We start from the raw sequence: 22,774 nt of genomic DNA on the forward strand, positions 1-22,774 counted from the left end.
TACCTGAGTATTATTGCAGGCCGTGTCCATCTCTCTATGACCGCAGTGTAACCATCTTCTGGTGGCTACTTCCAGCAGGATAACACACCATGTCACAAAGATCAGATCATCTCAAACATGACAAGGACCTAACTGGACTCAATTGGGGTCCACAGTCACCAGATCTCAGCCCAATTGGGCACCTTTGGTATGTGATGGAATGGGAGATTCGCATCGTGGATGTGCAGCCGACAAATCTGCAGTCACTGCCTGACGCTGTCATGCCAATATGAATTAGAATCCCTGAGGAATGTTTCCAGCACCCTGTTGAATCTATGCCATGCAAAAGGGGGTCCAACCTAGTACTAGTAAATTGTACCTAATAAAGTGCCCAAGGAGTGTAGCTGCAACTGTGAATCTTTGTGTAAAAAAGGGGTACAGACTGCCATTAATCCGAAACTTCTCTGGCCCCTAACCGCTTACACACAAATTTCGAGATGAGTGGGCATCTGGTATTTGAATGTGAATTTCCCCTTGGGATTAATAGAGTATCTATCTATCTATCTATCTATCTATCAATCAATTTGGGGTGGGGAAAATGTGGAAGGTATGTTTCCGTAGTAAGGTTATTCTCCTGTTAAAAAAAATCCCTCTTATTTTTAGGTAGATCCTCCATAATATATATATTTTTTCCCCCATAATTCCACCCCTGACCAGCAACCCTTGTTTTGATCCCGAATTACGCGAGACGCAAACCAACCATTGGCGCCGGCGCACTCCGACCTTAAATTTAATTAAGTTATGCCGTTATTCTCAGAAACAATGGTTGCATGCTGCTTGTATTGAACGACTTACCAGAAATTTTAATGCCCAATAAAATCAAAATCATGTGATTTGGTAGCTTTGTGGCTCTGCACGTACTTACAGACGTTCTCTACATTTTCTGTCATTTCAGATTGTTTGTTTCCGCCTCTTTTTACCATACGAACCGCCCCTTGTTTCTGACAGACAGTAGTTCTTTCCAATCAGCGAATTGTCTTTGACGTCGGAGTCAAATTATAAGAGACCTTCACCGGAGAGCACGTCTTTGCTGTACGGACAAAATGGGACGCTTTGTTGCAGGAATGCAGGTAAGCTGAATCTGTTTTAAAAAGGGAGCGAAAGGGAATAGCAAAATGATTTTAAAGAGGCAGGCGCTGCGTCGATGAAAGTGGGCGTAACGTGACGAAGTGTGCATCAAAGTAGGCGTGACAATGCTTCCGGCAGAATGGGCGGGAGCAGTTTCCTTGTGGGAGGAGCGTCAGAGTCCGAAGGAATTGTGGCAGTTAGCTGCGGAGCTGCAAGATGGGCCATCCCGTGGTGAGTCTGCATTTTAATACATTCTTGATTTTACAGCTGCATGGGCGTCATTCGAAATTGTCCTTTTTTCGGCATAGTTTACTGGACCACGCATGGTGAGTGTGCACAGCGAGTTAGTGAGGAGGAGAAGTGACTTCGGGATGCAGAGGAGAACTCGACTGTCAGGAACGGAGACACTATGGGACAGCGTGAATAATAGTGCGTGCAGATATTATGGAGCAACGCTTTGACTAAAATAAAAACGGCAATCTCAATTTTATCAGATGCCATCCTGACAGAAAGCAGAGCCCTCTTGATTCCAGGGTGTGACGTCCCCTAGAGAGAGGAAACACCCAGTGTCCTTAGTGTAGGAGGGATCACCTTGATAAAGAAGACGACTCTAAGTTATTAATATCCGGGATTTCATCCTGTGAGAGGACAGCCCTGTATTGCTAGTCCACGAGGGTCCAATCATGACAAAGAACAAACCTTTCCAGTGCCGGCCATAGTATTTTGAGGTTGTAAGCAGGATTTTAACTTGCCCTTAGCCCCAACCCACCCGAAATTAGTGCTGAAACACGTTAAAAAAAACTAAATATTAATACAACACGCAGCCGCCTACTGTTTGATCTGTTAGTTTTTGTTTGTGGACATATGTATATTTATTTCTGTAACACATTTAGTACAGAGTGGCTCAGTGATAGGGCTGTTGCCTCACAGTAAGGAGACCTGGGTGTTCGCTTCCCGGGTCCACCCTGCATGGAGTTTGCATGTTCTCCCACAGTCAAAAGACATGCAGGTTAGGTACATTGGCGATCCTAAATTGTGCTTGGTGTGTGCCCTGCGGTAGGGCTGGCGCTGTCCCTGGGGTTTGTTCGTGCCCTGTGCTGGCTGGGATTGGCTCCAGCAGACCCTGTGCTAGGATATAGCGGGTTGGAAAACGACTGGCTGACTGACATTTTAATACAACCGATTGTGCTTTACAGGATGTCAAAGAAGTAGTTGTATGCAAAGAAAAACAAAAACTAGACAAATCCAAATCATATTATGTGATATCATCTGCTGTTAAATTCTGCTCCATACTTGTACATTTTTTATTTTTTATACTGTATGTCTCTCTTTGAACTGCCATTCCCAAGGTTTCTTCCATTTTTTCCCCCTGCAATGGTTTTTTTTTGTGAGTTTGTCTTGTCTTCTTAGAGAGCCAAGGCTTTGCTGTCAAAAGGCAGGGCCTGTTAAAGCCCATTGCAGCACTTCTTGTGTGATTTTGGGCTATACAAAAATAAATTGTATTGTATAAGAGTAATAATGCATAAATACTATATTAAAAATTTAATAATACACACTTACATAGTATATAGGGTCTATATAGATCTAATTATGCAATTTTCATTACGCTATAACTTACTAAGTTTATTACATAGAAAATCACCCAAAAAATTCCAGACCATCAAGAAGTGTGCGAACTGACAACATGAAGAATCGTCTTCTCGCCGAACTGGAATTGTCCCCGCATGAATCAAAGTCATCCAGACGCTCTGGATCTGCATAAGTAGATCAGGACCACCCTGTAGATATATAATAAAGAGAGAAATACATTACTTAATTGTTTTTTTTAAGTCACTAACTGTCCGATGATAATAATGTCATTTAGCCAAGGTGGACAGAAAAAAAGAACCACTCCAATTATGCTGGAAAAAAACAAAATCTCTAGGACCACCCAGCCCCCAATGGGTATTCTACATAACATAAATATTCATAGGTAGGTCTTTATTTTATTTTTTTTAAGGCTTCGTCTAAGAGGATTTGACACGGGGGTCTCGTGGCAGACTCGGGTATCCGCTTTCATTCAGACATCATAGGCGGCTGCACATTAGTTTGATTAGGTGCCGGAAAAGAAAACCGAGCAAAGTAAAGATTAATAAAGATGAATTCTAACAGTGACTAATGCTTGATCAATACACCGACACTCACACAGGACAGGTCTTTGGAGCACTATACTAATATTGGGTAGGATCTCCTTTTGCTCTCAAAATTTTTTGTGCCATGGATTCCACAAGAAGCTGGAAACATCTGGTCCATGTTTTACGTGATTGCATCACACAATACAGTGGTGCTTGAAAGTTTGTGAACCCTTTAGAATTTTCTATATTTCTGTATAAATATGACCTAAAACATCATCCGATTTTCACTCAAGTCCAAAAAGTAGATCGTTTATTTATTAAAGAAAATGATCGAATATTACATATTTGTGAGTAGCAAAAGTATGTGAACCTTTGCTTTCAGTATCTGCTGTGACCCCCCAATAACTGCAACTAAACGTTTCCGGTAACTTCTGATCATTCCTGCACAATTTTCACCCATTCCTCCGTACAGAAGAGCTTCAACTCTGGGATGTTGGTGGGTTTCCTCACATGAACTGCTCGCTTCAGGTCCTTCCACAACATTTCGGTTGGATTAAGGTCAGGACTTTGACTTGGCCATTCCAAAACATTAACTTTACTCTTCTTGAACCATTCTTTGGTAGAACGACTTGTGTGCTTAGTGTCGTTGTCTTGCTGCATGATCCACCTTCTCTTGAGATTCAGTTCATGGACAGATGTCCTTATATTTTAATTTAGAATTCTCTGATATAATTCAGAATTCATTGTTCCATCGATGAAGGGAAGCCGTCCTGGCCCAGATGCAGCAAAACAGGCCCAAACCCTGATACTACCACCACCACGGTTCACAGATGGGATAAGGTTCTTATGCTGGAATGCAGTGTTTTCCTTTCTCCAAACATAACGCTTTTCATTTGAACCAAAAAGTTCTATTTTGGTCTCATCCGTCCACTAAACATTCTTCCAATAGCCTTCTGGTTTGTCCACGTGATCTTCAGCAAACTGCAGACGAGGAGCAATATTTTTTTTGGAGAGCAGTGGCTTTCTTTCTCCTTGTAACCTGCCATGCACACCGTTGTTGTTCAGTGTTCTCCTGATGGTGGACTCATGAACATGAACATTAGCCAATGTGAGAGAGGCCTTCAGTTGCTTAGAAGTTACCCTGTGGTCCTTTGTGACCTCGCCGACTATTACACGTGTACCTTGCTCTTGGAGTGATCTTTGGTGGTCGACCACTCCTGGGGAGGGTAACAATGGTCTTGAATTTCCTCCATTTGTACACAATCTGTCTGACTGTGGATTGGTGGAGTCCAAACTCTTTAGAGATGGTTTTGTAACCTTTTCCGGCCTAATGAGCATCAACAACTCTTTTTGTGAGGTCCTCAGAAATCTCCTTTGTTCGTGCCATGATACACTTCCACAAACATGTGTGGTGAAGAGCCGACTTTGATAGATCCTGTTCTTTAAATAACACAGGGTGCCCACTCACCCTGATTGTCATCCCATTGATTGAAAACACCCGACTGGAATTTCACCTTTAAACTCACTGATCATCTGTGAGGTTCATATACTTTTGCCACTCACAAATATGTAATATTTGATCATTTTCCTTAATAAATAAATGACCAAGTATAATATTTTTGTCTCATTTGTTTAACTGGTTTCTCTTTATCTACTTTTAGGACTTGAGTGAAAATCTGATGATGTTTTAGGTCATATTTATGTAGAAATATAGAAAATTCTAAAGGGTTCACAAACTTTCAAGCACAACTGTATGTATTTGCAGATTTGTAAGTTGTGAATCTTCCATTTTTCAACACTCCCATTCAGGGCCGATGACTGGGATGGCCACTGAAGAATAGCGAACTCGCTGTCACTTTCATGAAATTGTTTGAAGCTATTAGCCATTAGAAGACTGTGTGGCCTAAAGGGAATGTACGTGGTCAGCAACAATAATCAAATAGGCTGTGGCATTCAAGCAATGATTGCTTGGTACTAACAAACCCAAAATGTTCCAGAAAAACATTCCGCAACCATAACACCACCACCAGTCCAGCAGTAGGCTGGACTGTTGACACAAGGCAGGTTGGGTGCATGGATTCATGCTGTTGGCACCAAAGTCTGATCCTACCTTCTGTATGCCTCAGCAGAAGTCGAGTTTCATCAGGGTTACAGTTTTCCTGTCTTCAGTTATCCCGTTTTGGTGATTCAGCCTCATCTTTGTGATTTGGACTGACAGGTGTGGAACCTGACGTAGTCTTATGCTGTTGTGGCCCATCCACCAAAGGTTTGAGGTGTTGTTGTGCATTCTGAGATACCATAGCCTTTCTGTCAGCTTGAACTAGTTTGGCCATTCTCCTTTGACCTCTCTCATACACAAGGTGTTGCCATCCACAGAACTGCCACTCACACATGATGTTTCTTTTGTTTTTTGCGCCATTCTGAGTAAACACTAGAGACTGTTGTGCATGCATATCCTAAGAGATCAGCAGTTACAGAAATACTCAAACCAGCCCATCTGGCACCAACAATCATGCCATGGTTAGAATCACCGAGGTGTTTTCCTCTAGGGGGCGCCAGCTCCCTGGTTGGAATAAGTTCTTTTTTAATTTGCGGCGTCTTAAGTAACCCGAAACTATATAGATATAATATTAAAAGGCGATATCCCAGGGGTCCTCAGTCACGGTCCTGGTGGGCTGCAGTGGCTGCAGGTTTCCACTTCAACCAATTTTTTAATTAGAGGTTAGGAGCACACGCTGATGATGGCACAAACCAATTTAGGATCCTAGATTAGGACCCGAGTGCAGCCATGCGATGGGTGACCCCTCAGCACCACACCAGTTCAGATGGAGTGTTTTTATGGTGGCTGGAGTGCCATCAACCCCCAGGTTTTTCCCTGCAGGTTGCAGGGCCTACATGCAGAATCGGAACAGGGCAATTGCAGGTTAAGGGCCTTACTCAAGGGCCCAAAGAGGTAAAGTCACATTCGGCATATACGGGATTTGAACTGGCAACCTTATAGATAGATAGATATGAAAAGGCACTATATAATAGATAGATAGATAGATGTGAAAGGCACTATATGATAGATAGATAGATGTGAAAGGCACTATATGATAGATAGATAGATAGATGTGAAAAGGCACAATATAATAGATAGATAGATAGATGTGAAAGGCACTATATGATAGATAGATAGATGGATAGATATGAAAAGGCACTATATAATAGATAGATAGATATGAAAAGGCACTATATAATAGATAGATATGAAAGGTACTATATAATAGATAGATAGATATGAAAAGGCACTATATGATAGATAGATAGATATGAAAAGGCACTATATAATAGTCAGAGGTCACTAACAGGAGGACCTCGGTCCGCATCCGGACCGCAAAGCTGTCTCATACGGACCTTGACTTACAGCCAAAACAAAAGGTTATCATTTAAACATGATGGGGCGCTTCTATTTTTATCCGGCGCAGCTTTTGTAATCTTTACGGTAATGGTGAGGAAATACACAGTATACGCGCTAAGCCATTTCACGTGATACCTCTCATCCAATCAAGTCTGCGGATTCTGGTCGGTGAACGTTGTTTTACGAATCCATGTACGCAAACAGTGGAGGGATTTTTCAGAGATACGGTCGAAAAGAAGAAAGATAGTGAAACGTGTGTTAGAGGCAAGGTCAGGAACCGAAACGTTCGAAAGAAATGTAGCGATAAAAATAAAGACTACTGAGAGATACTGTGAGACTGTGCTGGATAAAGAAGAGACGAGTGACACGGCGAAAGGGACAGAAATATACGGAGCAAATGGCGCTCTCTAAAAGAAGGAAAGTGGACAGCTTAAAATAGGTATTTAATCCAGAATGGACAAACTCATTTCTGTTCATACTTCCCACTGGAAACACTAAACCTGTGTGTCTCATATGTTCAGAAACCGTGGCACTTGTAAAAAGTGCCAATGTGAAACGACATTATGAGACGAAGCATAAAGATTTTGAACGAACATACCCACTCAAATCTGAAGTGAGATCACAAAAAATCATTAGTCTCAGAGGCCAATATGACCAGTCCACCAGGATCCTGAGCCACACATTCACTGCCCAACAACGTGCTCTGGAGTGCTCCCTCAGAGTTGCTTGGATTTTGGGATTTTGGGACAACACAGAATGCCATTTACAGATGGAGGGGTTGTCAAAGAATGCATGAGTGCAGTAGCTGAAACATTACTTGAGGGAAAACAAAAGCAAGAGCTATGTGAAAAAATAAATCAAATACCCATGTCCGCAACATCTGCCACAAAGAAAAGTGAAATACTGACTGAGGATGTGCTAATCCAGCTTGATGAAGCAATGCAGAAGGCACCATGTGTGGGTTTAGCTGTGGATGAGTCCACTGACATTTGTGACAATGTTCAGCTGTTAGTGTATGTCAGGTTTTTCAACACTGACCAGAAAGCATTCTGTGAAGACCTGTTAGGTATCACACCCCTTCAGACCAGTACAAGAGGAGAGGACATTTACACGGCCATTAAGGAGATGTTGTCAAAGAGAGGAATAGAGCCAAAAAAGGTGGTTTCAATAACCACAGATGGAGCCCCTGCTATGATTGGGAGAGAGAAAGGAGCAGTATCAAGACTGAAAGAAGACAATCCTGAGCTCATATCTTACCATTGCATCATTCATCAATCTGTCCTCTGTGCATCCCTGTCAGATGAGCATGCTGAGGTGATGAGTACAATGATGAAAATGATACATTTTCTCAGAGCATCCTCTTCCTTCCAGCATCGCATGCTTAGAGAATTCCTCAGGGAAGTCGATGCTAATGCAGATGAACTTTTGCTGCACAACAATGTGAGATGGCTCAGCAAAGGCAGGGTGTTGGCACGCTTTTGGTCCATAAGGAGGGAAGTAGCATCTTTTTTGGCAGAGCTAAGAAGTCAGAAGGCATCACAGTTTTCTTTCTTTTTAGACAATGAAAAACAAATGGACAATGTGGCCTTTTTGGTTGATATCACTTCACATCTAAATGAACTGAATTTGAGGCTACAGGGAAAAAACAATTCAATTTGTGAACTGATGACAGCTGTCCGCTCCTTTCAGAGGAAACTTGAGGTGTTCAAGGAAGACTTGCAGGGGGACTGTGAACATTTCCCAGCAGTGCAGGAACAGGTGCAGGGGCAGAGAGATGTGTCTTCTTTTGTTAACTTTATTAATAAGCTGATTGTTAACTTCAGCAACCGTTTTGACCACTTCCGCTTTGGACAGCAGCTCACCATGTTCATTCAGAGCCCATTTCTCATCACAGATGTCAGGAGGTTCTCAAAGGAAGTCACGGAGCACTTTAAATGGGTAAATGCTGGGCCTCTTCAGATGCAACTGGTTGATCTCCAAGCAGATGTGGCTCTGAAAGAGCAGTGTGGAAGAATTGATCCTTCCACTTTCTGGCTCCAAATGGTCCCTGAGACAGCTTTCCCAGTTCTGAGGAAGGTAGCCTTGTACATATTGACTATGTTTGGCTCCACACACAACTGTGAGACAGCTTTCTCCACAATGAACATAATAAAAACTAAATATCGTTTCAGGCTCAACAATGAACACCTCCACATGTCTATGAGAATGGCTCTGACTCCATTCAAGCCCAGGTTTAAAACCCTGGCAGGATAAGCTAGAGCTCAATTCTCTCACTGAGCAAAAAAGTGTGGCAATGAATATAAGAGGGAAGAACATGGGCATTTAAACCTGTTACATTGTTAAGATGTGTTGAGATTTGTTATCTGTGAAATTGGTTGAGACTTGAGTCAAAATGTGAAACAGAAAAGGGGAAATGTTAAGCTTTTTCTCCATTCCTTTTGTATTCTTCACTTTATTTAAGCATGCACAGTTTTCATAATTTATTTTTGTCTTATTTTGAAGTGCAGCCCTACTTTTGTTTATTAAATTAAAGAAGAAATTATACACTGACAGAACAAAAAAGTACATATTTGCAGTCATACATAAATGTTCAGTTCTGTGTTTGAAAATAAATATTGTCAAAAGGATTATGAATTGTACTAAACTAATTTGATTTGAAAGTCTAGTATTAATTACATGCAGATGTTGATACAACTACTAGGCTACTTAAATAGACATGATACTAAATAGTTAGACAACATGATCTTCAGACGGACCGGACCTTTGCTTCAAGAAATTTTCTCTGACTGGACCTCGATAGATTTTAGTTGAAGACCCCTGTAATAGATAGATAGATAGATAGATAGATATGAAAGGTACTATATAATAGATAGATATGAAAAGGCACTATATAATAGATAGATAGATGTGAAAGGCACTATATGATAGATAGATAGATAGATAGATAGATGTGAAAGGCACTATATGATAGATAGATAGATGGATAGATAGATATGAAAAGGCACTATATAATAGATAGATAGATAGATGTGAAAGGCACTATATGATAGATAGATGGATAGATAGATATGAAAAGGCACTATATAATAGATAGATGGATAGATGTGAAAGGCACTATATGATAGATAGATATGAAAGGCACTATATGATAGATAGATAGATATGAAAGGCACTATATGATAGATAGATAGATAGATATGAAAAGGCACTATATAATAGATAGATAGATATGAAAGGCACTATATGATAGATAGATGTGAAAGGCACTATATAATAGATAGATAGATATGAAAAGGCACTATATGATAGATAGATACTTTAATGTTCCCAAGAGGAAATTCCTATACTCCAGCAGCAGCATACTGATAAAGAACAATATAAAATTAAATAGTGATAACAATGCAGGTATAACAGACAATAACTTTGTATAATGTTAACGTTTACCCCCCGGGTGGAATTGAAGAGTCGCATAGTGTGGGGTCTCCTCAGTCTCAGTGGAGCAGGATGGTGACAGCAGTCTGTGGCTGAAGCTGCTCCTCTGTCTGGAGATGATCCTGTTCAGTGGATCCCAGCTTAGCGAGGGGGCGTGGTGGTTGTGCGGCCGAAGCGGTTCCTGATGAGTTTGTGATGTGGGCGTTTCTCACCTAAGTGCACAGGTGAGAAACGGTCCGCATCCGTAATTGTTCCCAGGAGCTGCTGATTGTCACGTCTACCATGTCCCCTTGATAAATAAAAGCGTGAGGTGGCTAGGGAGGAAAGAAAAAATAAAAGAAATGAAAGACAGAGGTTGCAGAGTGAGGAAGAAAGCAGGAAGTAGTATGGAGAGAGAACCGGAGTGAGTGAGCTGGCGGGCGGGCTGGCGCGTGCTCACAGCTGGACAGTGAGCCCAAGTAGCGGCGTTTGGCCGACACTCGGTGGGGCAGAAGGAAGCGGTCACTCCAACTCCTTGTTCACTGAAGAAAGGCGGCTGGCTGCGTAAGGCTGGGAAGGCAGCAGGAGTCGGGACTTGGGACGTGAGAGCCCTGGTCGTTGGGGATCCCAAGTCGCTGTTTGGTGGAGCCTATCGGAGCCAGGGATCGGTGAGGCGAACCAACCAGTAGAAGAAGGCAGAGAAGGTCAGCTGCTGCAGAAGAGCGACTCTCCTGTTGCGGGGCCCAGATGGGAGAAGCAGGGGAGCCGCCAGGTAAAAGACACGGGGCGACTACTTCCAGCATTGTTTTAACCTCGTTGTCGTTTTAAAGGATTGTTTTTCTTCCTCCACTTCAGCACTTGTTTTGTGGATTATTTATTTAATGACTTTTTGGAAGGCACTGCACTATTTATTTGAACATTGTTTTGTTTATGGATTTTTAATAAAAGCATTGTAGTGCCTCACTGCCGAGCTCATCGGTAACACTACCGACAGTGTCGGGTTCAGGGCTCCCAGAAGCGAAATGGGAGCATGCAGCTAACCCGCATCGTCACATTTGACTTCCAATTAGAAAACCAGTTGGAAAGAAAACCTGCAGCCACTGCGGCCCTCCAAGACCCCTGGTTTATGCATTTAAAATGAATCACATATCTTAATATTTTTAATGTCTGATGCAGCTGTGTTGATGTCAATCTATTGAAGCAAATCGTTAACATTTCTTATGAACACCCTAGCTTAGGCTAATTCAGACTTTCTTGATTCTTTCAATGACCCTTCCTCTGCTAAAGCAAAGTATAATAGATGGGTGGACGGAGTTCATTTTGCCCGAGTCTGACCAAAGAAAATAACAAAACTGTTTTGGAGAAGAGGAGAGTTGTATGCCTCCAGCCTGTAGCTTACGAGTATGTCACCTTGTATACCCAAAGTCTGAGTTTGTTTCGGCATTTGCTGTACTTGGACGTCCGCTCACAAAGTAATGGGAATGTTCACAAAGTGCAGCGGAAAGTGGTGACTCATTCTTAAACATTTTTGTAAAATTAGGCAGCCATGAAAGGTGGAACAGGGAGGACTCGTTTTCCTGACAGCAATTTGGCTCTTTCTCCACTTTGGATTGGCATTAATTACTAGTCTGCTTTTTACTCTACAGCACTGTGAGGAGGTGTGGATGTCTGAATTCTCGGAAGGAATGTGTGGGTGGATGTGAAGAGAGAGTGTGTGTGTGTGTGTGTGTGTGTGTGTGTGTGTGTGTGTGTGTGTCGCTGGTCACGCACTCTCAATTTAGACTTCCTGGGCTTCCATGATGCAGAATAGCTGGTCACACAAAACTGCTGCTGTAGCTGTGAATATCCAGGAGGATTTTTACGTCTCCTTCAAGAGCTTGTCAAAGCACATGAATACCTGAAATAACAGAGGCAAGTAAAGATGGCCAATAAGACGGTAACCAGAGTGTTGTCTGTGTATTAAACAAGCCTGATTTCAGCATGCAGGTGAGAATTTATTATCAAAACATCATATGTTAAATGAAAAGTAAAAAGGTGTGGCCCAAGGTTGCTAATGTCCATGCCATTTTCATTTGTTTTATTATTTGAAATATTCCATTGAATCAAAACTCTAAAGCCAAGTCTGATTTTTGTTAAATGCGGAGTAGACAAATGATGAGTGTCAGTTTCAAGTTATTCCACAGACAATTTCGGGTTCTTTTTTCATGGATGGTGTGGCAGTAGGGGGCGCTAGTGCTCCCTTGAACCCGCTGGTACAACTCCAGACACCTGGTAAAAGTCCGAGACTTTTTATTATGGTTCACAGTGCACCAAGCACCTTCCACACTACTCATAAATATTTAACCCAACAAATAAACACAATATTCTCTCTCCTCCCACCCAGCACAGCTCAGTGTCTGGACTGAGCCACAGTCCTTTTATGGCCCCTGACCCGGAGGTGTTCCTGTCCCATCAGTCCATAGTTTCTTATTCCTTCCGGGTCAGGGCAATCAGTCCTTTACTTCAACCCGGAAGCATGACATTTCTTCCCGTCACGTGACCGTGACGTACTCCCAGGTCATACGGCATCACAGAGCCCATAAGCCCCCCCACAGCGACTCCTGGTGGTCCCCAAGGTATCCAGCAGGGCTGTGTATAAACAGTACAAAGTCCATAAGGCCCAGCTGGACCTCGGGGCACGATCCTGCTGTCGGGAGAGCTCCTCCTGGCGGCCTGGGGGTGAGGACCGGCATGGGAAGCCGGCAGTCCTCCACAATGGGTACCAATAAATGTGTCCATTGTAACAACAAAGGCAGTGCCACCGAGCACCAAACCACAGACAGAGAGGTGCCCAACACAATTCTGGGTTTTACATAAAAGATTACTTATTTATCCACAGCATCTTTCCAGTAATCACCCATCAATATATTTATTTATATATATATATTTGTATATCCATCCATCCATCCATTATCCAACCCGCTATATTTATATATTTCCCCCTGACAGGGCTGTCCTTCAGGACTACAATTCCCATGGATCCCTGCAGGTGTCTACAACCGGATCCCTGTCTGAGGAGCACCAAGGGAGGAATTGCTTTTGAGAAACAGCCTCCCCCAGTCCCTCCATTAATCCTTCACCCCGACTGAGATAACATCCATCCATTATCCAACCCGCTACATCCTGACTACAGGGTCACGGGGTGGTCTGCTGGAGCCAACACAGGGCACAAGGCAGGAAACAAACCCAGGGCAGGATGCCAGCCCACCGCAGTGTATATGTATATGGTACAGTCAAAACCCGAAGTTTGGCCAGTTCCCGAATTGGCCGAGAGGTGTGGCCAAAGTCCAAATTCCTAGAAATGACCAGTGTATATGCTACTGTGACTGGCCATTTCGCAAACTGGCAAGGACTCCCTGGCTAAACTCCGATGTGCTGATGTAAGACTGTCCGCGGGTCTTGTTCAGAAAGCAGACGCCACTTGAGACGGCCTTTCCCTCGCCCAAACACTAACTTTAAGGTCAATAAAATAGGTCCCTGATGTTAAGTCACTTTTTTAGGGCTAAAATGATAACAAAAATGTAAAATCTACTTATATACCTAATCTTAATTATTGTGAAACAACCAAGTGGCGTCCCCTTTCTAAACAAGAGCCGCCAAGGCTACACTCGATGCAATTGCATTACTAAGTGTGCAACAAATCGCTGCTCATCGGACATTGGCTGGTCAATTTACAGTGACATTGGCCATTTCCTGCTTTGGCCGATTTTGGGTTTTGGCCATAACACACACACATATATATATTGTAGCAAGCGGCTGGGGTTGGCACCCAACCGGGATGCCCGAAAGGACCAGAGGAGGGATCACGCCTCCTCCAGACCACAAGGGGGCAACTGCCCTGTTGGCTTTGGGGACCACAGAAACTGAGCTTGGAAGCTCAACTCTGTAGGGGCCCATGGTCACCGCCAGGGGGCGCCCCAATGCCTGGAGAGCCCTGGTCCTCAGCACATCCACCACACCCGGAAGTGCTGGGGGGAAGATGACCAGGGACACCCGGAGTGCTGCTGGGCGCACAGCCAGTACTTCCGCCACACTGGGGAGTGCCGGCGAAAGATTACCAGGAAGCACCTGGAGCACATTCGGGTGATTATAAAAGGGGCCGCCTCCCTCCATTCAGTGGCTTGAGTCGAGAGCGGAGAAGGACGGAGCTTGGGAGGAGTGGAAAGGGGGCGGCCTGAAGAGATGCATCATTGTGTATAGAGGCCTGGACTTTGGGGGAGTTTTGGGGTTGTGTGTGTCAGTCATTGTGTTAATTAATGTGTTGTGGTGATTCAAACGATGTCCGCCTGTCTGTGTCCGGGCTGCTTTCCACAATATATATACAGTAATCCCTCGCTATATCGCGCTTTGACTTTCGCGGTTTCACTCTATCGCGGATTTTAAATGTAGCATATCTAAATATATATCATGGATTTTTCGCTGGTTCGCCGCTTTCTGCGGACAATGGGTCTTTTAATTTAGGTTACATGCTTCCTCAGTTTGATTGCCCAGTTGATTTCATACAAGGGATGCTATTGGCGGTTTGCTTAAAAGCTACCCAATCAGAGCATGTATTACATATTAACTAAAACTCCTCAATGCTATAAGATATGCTTCCCGCGTGGCGCTTGTTTGCTTCTCTCTATCTTTCTCACTCTCTCTGCCTGACGGAGGGGGTGTGAGCAGAGGAGCTGTTTGCACAGAGGACAGCATTTCTGTCGACTAAATAGAACCTACTTATATCAAAATAGAACTTGAAAAGATATATTTTTTTGAATCTGACCGTGCATTTTCATCGAGCCCACGTGCTATTGTGCCCACACCTGCCTGCCTCAATAAGTGACCCTCGCTTCGCTCTTACTTTTTTACCATTCATCTAATCATGGCTAGTCGCAAAAATATTAGAAAATTAAAAGAGGATTACACTGAGTATGGCTTTACCAAAACAATTATTGATGGAGAATAAAGTATCCATTATTTATAAAGCTTCAGAAACTGAAGTTCCATGTGTTTATAGCCACACACTAGGACAAGAAACAACATTGGTAAATCTTTAAATGAGAAATCTTAAATGTAAAAAAATAATAGATTTATTCGGTCTAGGGTTGATTTAACAAGAGAGAGAAGAACAATGTATGGTCTATTTACACAGGTTCCACATTAAACATGGCAACACAGATGTTCCTGTAGCAGCCCACGTCAACAGCCATGGACACTGTGAGAGGGACTTTAAAGTCACAGTGCATATGGGCAACTTCAGAACACAGCAAGAGAGAAAAGAATGGGAAGTTAAACTCATGTTAAAATTTAATAACATTACAACATGGCTTGAATAGAGACATGGGTCTTATGGCCAGGTATGAGGATTGTTTGCATCTCTCAGACTGACACAGATAACCTGTCTACAGACCCATATTGATTTGAAAAACTCAAAGGACTTTGTTGGACAGTTATCTTATCCAAAGATCTTGACCATTCATTGTTCTTCTCTCTCTTGTTAAATTAATCTTAGCCTGAATGAATGTATTATTTTTTTATTTTTTAAGATTTTTCATTTAAAGATTTACCAATGTTGTTTCTTGTCCTAGTGTGTGGATATAAACACAGAGAACTTCAGTTTCTGTATTACATCATTGCCTGAAGAAGGGGCCTGAGTTGCCTTGAAAGCTTGCATATTGTAATCTCCTAGTTAGCCAATAAAAGGGGTCGTTTTGCTTCACTTTTCACTGCGTATATCAAGAATAGCAATGGTAAACACGCCTTCTGATTTGGGATTCTTCTTCTTTCCTAACTTCCTCCTGTTTCTTCAGTCTCACTGTGTGGACTAGTGCCAGTTGACTCCTCATCAGTGACTCATTGTACAAACTTCATTTTGCTTGGGTGTGTCTCAATATTGATATATAAAAATAGATTTGTTTCATGGCAGCACACTGCTGCCTCACTCTTCCATTTAAATCCCATGCCAGACGTTTGTCTCTGTGGTGTTTGCACATTTTCCCATTGTGTGCATGGATGTTTCTTAGGGCTTGTTTTTACATCACGCTCAGAACATGTATGCGCACTCATCATGGCTGCCACACGTTCCCAGCGTTCATTTGACACGTCCTCTCATCACGTCCTCAGAAATTAACATGACGCGTACAGCAAAAAGTCGTTGGGCGCAGTGTGATCAAGTCAGAATGTGATGTCAGAGTCTCTGTTTACTATCTACATGTGACAGAAAGGCGCTATGCAGATCCTACGAGATCGATGTGCGCACTTTGATGTTTAATGAATGGTTCGATGTGGTGAAGCAAAATGCCGACATACTGACTCCAGACGGCTGGAGAAAAAATAAAATCTGTAGGGATTCCAGACCATGAGACCACCCAGTTCCCTCTGGGCATTCTACCTAACATAAATGAAACAGTCCTCTTTGGATTTAGGGTTCTCACGGAAGGGCTTGATGATGATGATGGTCACATAGACTTCTGGCTTTTAATCCGTCCATCATTGTTGGAGCATCATGAAGCTTTGAGTAGGTGGAGGTGACGAAGGCCACCACCACAAAGAAACCGGAAAAAGAAACAGAAAAGAGAGTAGGGGTCAGTACGATTTTAGAGCCACCATGAATAGTTATTATGATGAATTGAACATACAGAGTATCAGGATTAAGTTAAATTAATTAAAATGAAGTTATAAAAGGCCATGTTAAAGTAATGTGTTTTCAGCAGTGTTTTAAAGTGCTCTACTGTATCAGCCTGGCAATTCCTATCGGCAGGCTATTCCAGATTTTAGGTGCATAGCAGCAGAAGGCCAAAGCCTCACCACTTCTTTTAAGTTTTGTTCTTGGAATTCTAAGGATACACTCATTTGAGGATCTGAGGTTACGATTTGGAATATAAGATGTCAGACATTCCGATATATAAGATGGGCGAGATTATTTAAGGCTTTGTAAACCATAAGCAGAATTTTAAAGTCAATACTGAATGACACAGGTAACCAGTGTAGTGACATCAAAACTGGAGAAATGTGCTCGGATTTTCTTTTCCTAGTTAGGATTCTAGCAGCTGCATTCTGCACTAGTTGCAAACGATTTATATCTTTTTGGGTAGTCCTGAGAGGAGTGCGTTACAGTAATCTAGTCGACTGAAAACAAGCGTGAACTAATTTCTCAGCATCTTTCAGTGATATAAGAGGTCTAACTTTACTTATGTTTCTTAAGTGAAAAATGCTGTCCTAATGATCTGATTAATATGTGATTTAAAATTCAGATTACAGTCAACAATCACCCCTAAGCTTTTTACCTCCGTCTTGACTTTTAATCCTAATGTATCCAGTTTATTTCTAATAGCCTCATTGTATCCATTATTGCTGATCACTAAAATTTCAGTTTTCTCTTTATTTAACTTGAGAAAATTACTATTCATCCATTCTGAGATACAGTCAGACATTGTGTTAGTGAATCAATAGAATCAGGGTCATCAGGTGCTATTGATAAGTACAGCTGTGTGTCATCAGCATAGCTGTGGTAGCTCACGTTGTGCCCTGAGATAATCTGACCTAACGGAAGCATGTAGATTGAGAATAACAGCGGACCCAGGATAGAGCCTTGTGGAACACCATATTGGATATCATGTGTCTTGAGTTGTAATTCCCACAACTAACAAAAATTTTCTCCCTGTCAGGTAGGATTCAAACCAATTTAAGACACTGCCAGAGAGGCCCACCCATTGACTAAGGCGATTTCTAAGAATGTTGTGATCAATGGTGTCAAATGCAGCACTCAGATCTAAGAGGATGAGAACAGATAAATGGCCTCTGTCTGCATTTACCCGCAAGTCATTTACTACTTTAACGAGTGCAGTTTCTGTGCTGTGATTTGTTCTAAAACCGACTGAAATTTATCAAGAATAGCATGTTTATTTAGGTGGTCATTTAACTGCATAATGACTGCCTTCTCTAGAACTTTACTTAAGAAGGCAGGTTAGAGATGGGTCTAAAATTTTCAAGAGCTGAGGGTCAAGATTATGTTTCTTAAGTAGGGGTTTAACTACAGCAGTCTTAAGACAGTCTGGGAAGACCCCAGTATCTAGTGACGAATTTACTATGTCAAGAACATTATCAATTAGCACGCCTGATACTTCTTTGAAAAACCTTGTTGGTATCGGGTCAAGGACGCAGGTGGAGGGTTTTAATTGAGAGATTATTTTTTGTAAATCAGGTAAATCTATCCTAGTGAAAGAGTTTAATTTGTTTATAACAGGATGCTGGGGTTTAGGAGGATCCTTAGTGTTGGGGAGATATACTATGTTATTTCTAATATCATTAATTTTTGATTGAAAATACAGCGACAGCCTCACAGGTTTCACTGGAAGCACTTAGGAGGCATTCCTTTGAGCTACCTGGGTTTAGTAGGCGATCAATTGTAGAAAATAAGACTCTGGGATTACTAGCATTGTTATTTATAATCTTGAGAAATAGCAGCGTCTCTCAAGACGGACAGTGTTATTGTATTCTGTTATTTTGACTTTTAATATTTCGTGGTGGATAGTAAGTTTAGTCTTCCTCCATTGACGCTCAGCTCTACGGCATGTTCTCTTTAAATCAGACACTCTTTGGGTCTTCCATGGTATAACAATGCTAGAAGATTTTTTCACTGTCTTTTCAGGTGCAACTATGTCAACAGCAGCTCTCACTTTAGAATTAAATCTTTCCACCTTACTATTTACATTATCCTCGCTATTATAGCTGGCACTATAAACGGACTGATTGCTTAAAATGTTTGTAAGTTTTAAAGCTGCTGCAATCAAAGAAGCGTTTTTAACAATATGCTTCTCATGAGTGTTTTTTATCATTATTTCTATATTAAAAAGTAGAAGAAAATGGTCTGATAGACCAATATCAATGATCTGTTTTATATCAACTTTCAGTCCTTTAGTAATCACTAAGTCTAATGTATGACCTGCTTTATGTGTAGGCTGATTTATGAGTTGTCTCAAATCAAAAGAATCCAGGAGGTTCATAAATTCTTTTACTTTTAGATCACACTGATTATCTATATGAAAATTAAAGTCGCCAACTATTAGGAGTGTGTCATAGTTAGTAATTAAAATTGACATTAAGTCAGAGAATTCCTCAAAAACGACGTTATATTTAGGAGGTCTATACACGGATAGTACTAGAACTTGAGAATCTCCATGAATAACAACGGCGAGATACTCAAAGGACTTGAACTTACCAAAACTGACATCTTTACATTTTAATCGGCTCGAGTAAATGTTAGCCAATCCGCCCCCTTTTCCCTGGCGGTCTGCATGAGTAAAACTGTAATCCGGGCGCAGATTCGATTAAAAACAGCGCATCTGAATTAAGCCATGTTTCATTTAGTGCAATAAGATCTATTTTTATCACTAATAAGATCGTTGATAAAAACGTTTTGTTAGTTAAAGCTCTAACATTTAATAGTGCCATATTTAATGTTTGGAGGTGCAGAGATGAGTACTATGTGCGTTATTGATATTTGGAATAGGAACTAAATTATTATTCTTAGCGCCGCTCTGTGTATTTTTTGTTTAATCTGTGATCTGTTTTTATAGTTTTAATACATTGTTCCTCTAAAATAGTGATTTTAATTAGATTATTGGAGTTTATGCCGTATTTCCTAGGTTTTCTACGTGCATTGAGATTGCTTATTACAGTATTAATGGTGTGCACTTTAACGGAAGACTCTATTAAACATTCATCATGTCCTGGCACAACAGTATTATTTCGGAAGGGGTTAAGAGCAGAGATAGATAGTCAAGGAAAACGAATTACCTTCGATATGTTTTCGGAGAGGACCCGGGCGCCGAAACTGTTCGGATGCAGGCCATCACGCTTGAAGAGACGCGCCTTTCCAAAAGAGATTCCAATTGTTGATGAAACCGACATCCTTCTTCTTGCAGAAACCCTGTAGCCAGTTGTTCAACCCTAGCAGACGACTGTAGTACTCGTTGGATCGTCTGACGAGAGGTAGTGGACCTGAAACGAAGATCTTTGCCGATGGGGTCCTCTCCTTCGTGTCTTTAATCAAAGCTGCGAAGTCAGCCTTCAGGATTTCTGATTGTCGGTGCCTTATATCGTTTACGCCGGCATGCAAGGCGATTGATCCAACTGCCCTCTCCTTGTGTTTCTCGTAGACTGCTGGCGCACGTTTCATTACATCTCGGACACGAGCACCGGAAAACAAGAAACAAACGTTTTTGCATTAGGGCATGCGACATTAAGGTTTCTAACGATGGAATCACCTACCACTATTACATCACCAGGGGCTGAAGGCGAACTGGGGATGCGGAGAGGGTCAAACCGGTTCTGAGATAATGCTCGCCTGTGCCGATGGAGGTGCTCTGGCCTTGAACCCCGCCTGCATAGCTGAAATCCACCGAGGTCATCAGCGGCGTCCTCCTACGAGAGCGGGGTGAGGTCGGCTGCTGGGTTGATGTTTCGCGGTTCCAGATGGCAAGGACGGTTTATCCAACAGCCGGGCCTTCAGATTTCTAAGGTATTTCCGTCGGGACAGGAGTTTCTGAATCTGTTCGTTGAGTGCCTGGAGTTCTTCAACTACAATTTCAACGCGAGTTACCCCACTGTCGGCCATTTTCTGCTTCGTGCCCTAGGAGAAATGAGAGAGAGAGAGAGAGAGAGGTGAAACAACAGTGAGCAACAGAGTCCAAAATGTCTGATATTCCAACTCTCTGCACATTTAGAATCCTTAGATTTATACTTGATGTCATTTTCATGATGAAATGCGTTAAAGTATGTATGTTACATTTTACAGATCATTAATTTCGTTTAAATAATGAATACTGTTAATAATGGGAGTGACACGGTGGCGGAGTGGTAGCACCGCTGTCTCGAAGGGAGTCATGTCCCTGGTGATCCCTGCCTTGGAGTTCTCATGTTTTCCTATCAGAGATACTGTGGCAAAGTGTCCTCAGAATTTAATGGGTGTTTCCGGAAATTCACAACACAGCAAAGCTGAACCTGATGATATCTCACACTGCCACCTGGTGGAATCTTCCAGATTTACGTAAAGTACATGCACAGCTATAAACAGTAGAATGCTTGTGTAGCAGTAGCATCCGCTGAAGGTTGCGTCGCGTGAAGTATAAATCTGCCGGTTTTACACGCACGTCGGTTTAATTTGTGTTTCTAAGTTTGCATGAGTGAGTCTGTGTAATGGGAGGTCACCTTCTCCAGAACTGTTTCCAGTCTTGCCCCTGATAGCCTGCATTCCTGCATTTTTTTAAAAGCTGGTGAAAAGTGAATGAAGATGTTGGGTTGAATGTTCTGTTTTAATTGTAACTTTACTCATGTAGCATTCAAAGTTTTTAGCTGTTTCAGACCATGCCATCAATATATGTGGTAAGAGAATTTTGGGGCCATAGCAAAAAAAAGCAAAAGGACGTCACAAATGTTATTTTCAGGCTAGGGAAATACTAAACTTAATTGGAAACTTTATTGGAAGTTGGAAAGAGAACTCTGTAGAAGTCTTCAATCCAGCAAATATGGCCACCAGAAAAGGGGGCACTGCCAAAAGCAAGTGGTGTGGCTGAAAAGTTCCTCTACAAGTAATACAACATTTAAAACTATTTACAAGGTCTTCAAAGGAAGCAGGAATGTCATCCCAAGGCTCAGAAAACATTTGAACATTACAAGGGATTCATTGTATATAGAAGTGTCCACTACATTTAATTCCTGCAAACCCCCCACAAAAAAAAAAGTGTGACTGAGATGGAAAGAGCAGCCTCTTTATCAGTTGTGGTCGTTTGTCTCTGCTCCTTCTTTCTGAGCATTTCTGTCAGTGTGCCTAAGGTAAGGGTAGACATCTTCTGACTTGAAAGGTGACTGAATTTTAGAAATTCTTACCAGAATATTTCTCTCTATTATAAAAGAAAATCCTGAGATGAGAAGAGACTTTTTTCAAGAGATTTTTTCAAGTCCCCCGAGACGAGACTTTTGTCATGAGGTTTGTCAAGTCCTGACCTCCTCTTAACCATTTCCACGCCCACAGTCCTCTCACCTCCCATTCGTGTGAATGCTTTTGTCAGACACAGTTCCTGCTCTCTCAACTCTTATAAATTTTTTACGTTTTCCTCACTTTAGGATCCCAAATAAAGATGATGTATTATGTCCAAATCTTATTGAAGAATTTCATCCCGAAGGGTTATCAACCCGAAAAATGAGTACACGGTCAATCGTATCACCGAAAAATGAAGTCAAACGAATTAATGCAAAAATGTCAATCGGTTGCACAGCAAATTGGTTAAATGCATATCAATAGACAAACAGTTGGTGGTGATGGTGTGGAAGATGAAAACATCAACTTACCATATCGAGAAGAATATCTACAAGCGTTAACACTTTCCGGTCTTCCACCGCATGAATTACAGCAGAAAGAAGGATGTATCCAAGAAAGGTAATGTCGTACATCTTCAGGGGATAACATTAGACAACAAAGGAGATCTTGATATGCCATTCGTATTAAACACCCCTTTATTAAACATTATTACACCCCTGCAACACTGAACAAGACTAAGCTTGTGTTCATATGGCTCTCGCAGTTCCACATGGGTAAGATCAGTTGGCAGTGACTTATAACCTCCTTAGCGTTACATTTTTTCTCAAAAAAAGTTGCATTTTTTGGCTTGAAAAATTACATTTTTTGTTAAACCTCATCTTTCTGCTGTAAAAAGTGCCAAAC

The 22,774-nt window shown here is 41.9% G+C and overlaps 1 protein-coding gene across 2 annotated transcripts in view; it reads left to right on the forward strand.

Annotated features, from left to right (window-relative positions):
- Positions 1-1,043: 1,043 nt before the first annotated feature.
- The window catches only part of LOC120526293 (NADH-cytochrome b5 reductase 1), a 63,761-nt gene continuing 42,030 nt past the window's right edge, over positions 1,044-22,774 (forward strand). The window contains exon 1 of one of the 2 annotated variants that reach the window (XM_039749412.1): positions 1,044-1,109. In XM_039749412.1, coding sequence (XP_039605346.1) covers positions 1,083-1,109 — 27 coding nt within the window. In that variant the 5' untranslated portion in view covers positions 1,044-1,082. Of the gene's footprint in view, positions 1,110-1,260; positions 1,339-22,774 lie in introns of those variants that run through there. The other variant, XM_039749413.1, reaches the window with a different exon arrangement.

Source organism: Polypterus senegalus, chromosome 3 (assembly GCF_016835505.1).
Source record: "Polypterus senegalus isolate Bchr_013 chromosome 3, ASM1683550v1, whole genome shotgun sequence".
In the NCBI taxonomy this organism is placed as follows: Eukaryota; Metazoa; Chordata; class Cladistia; order Polypteriformes; family Polypteridae; genus Polypterus; species Polypterus senegalus.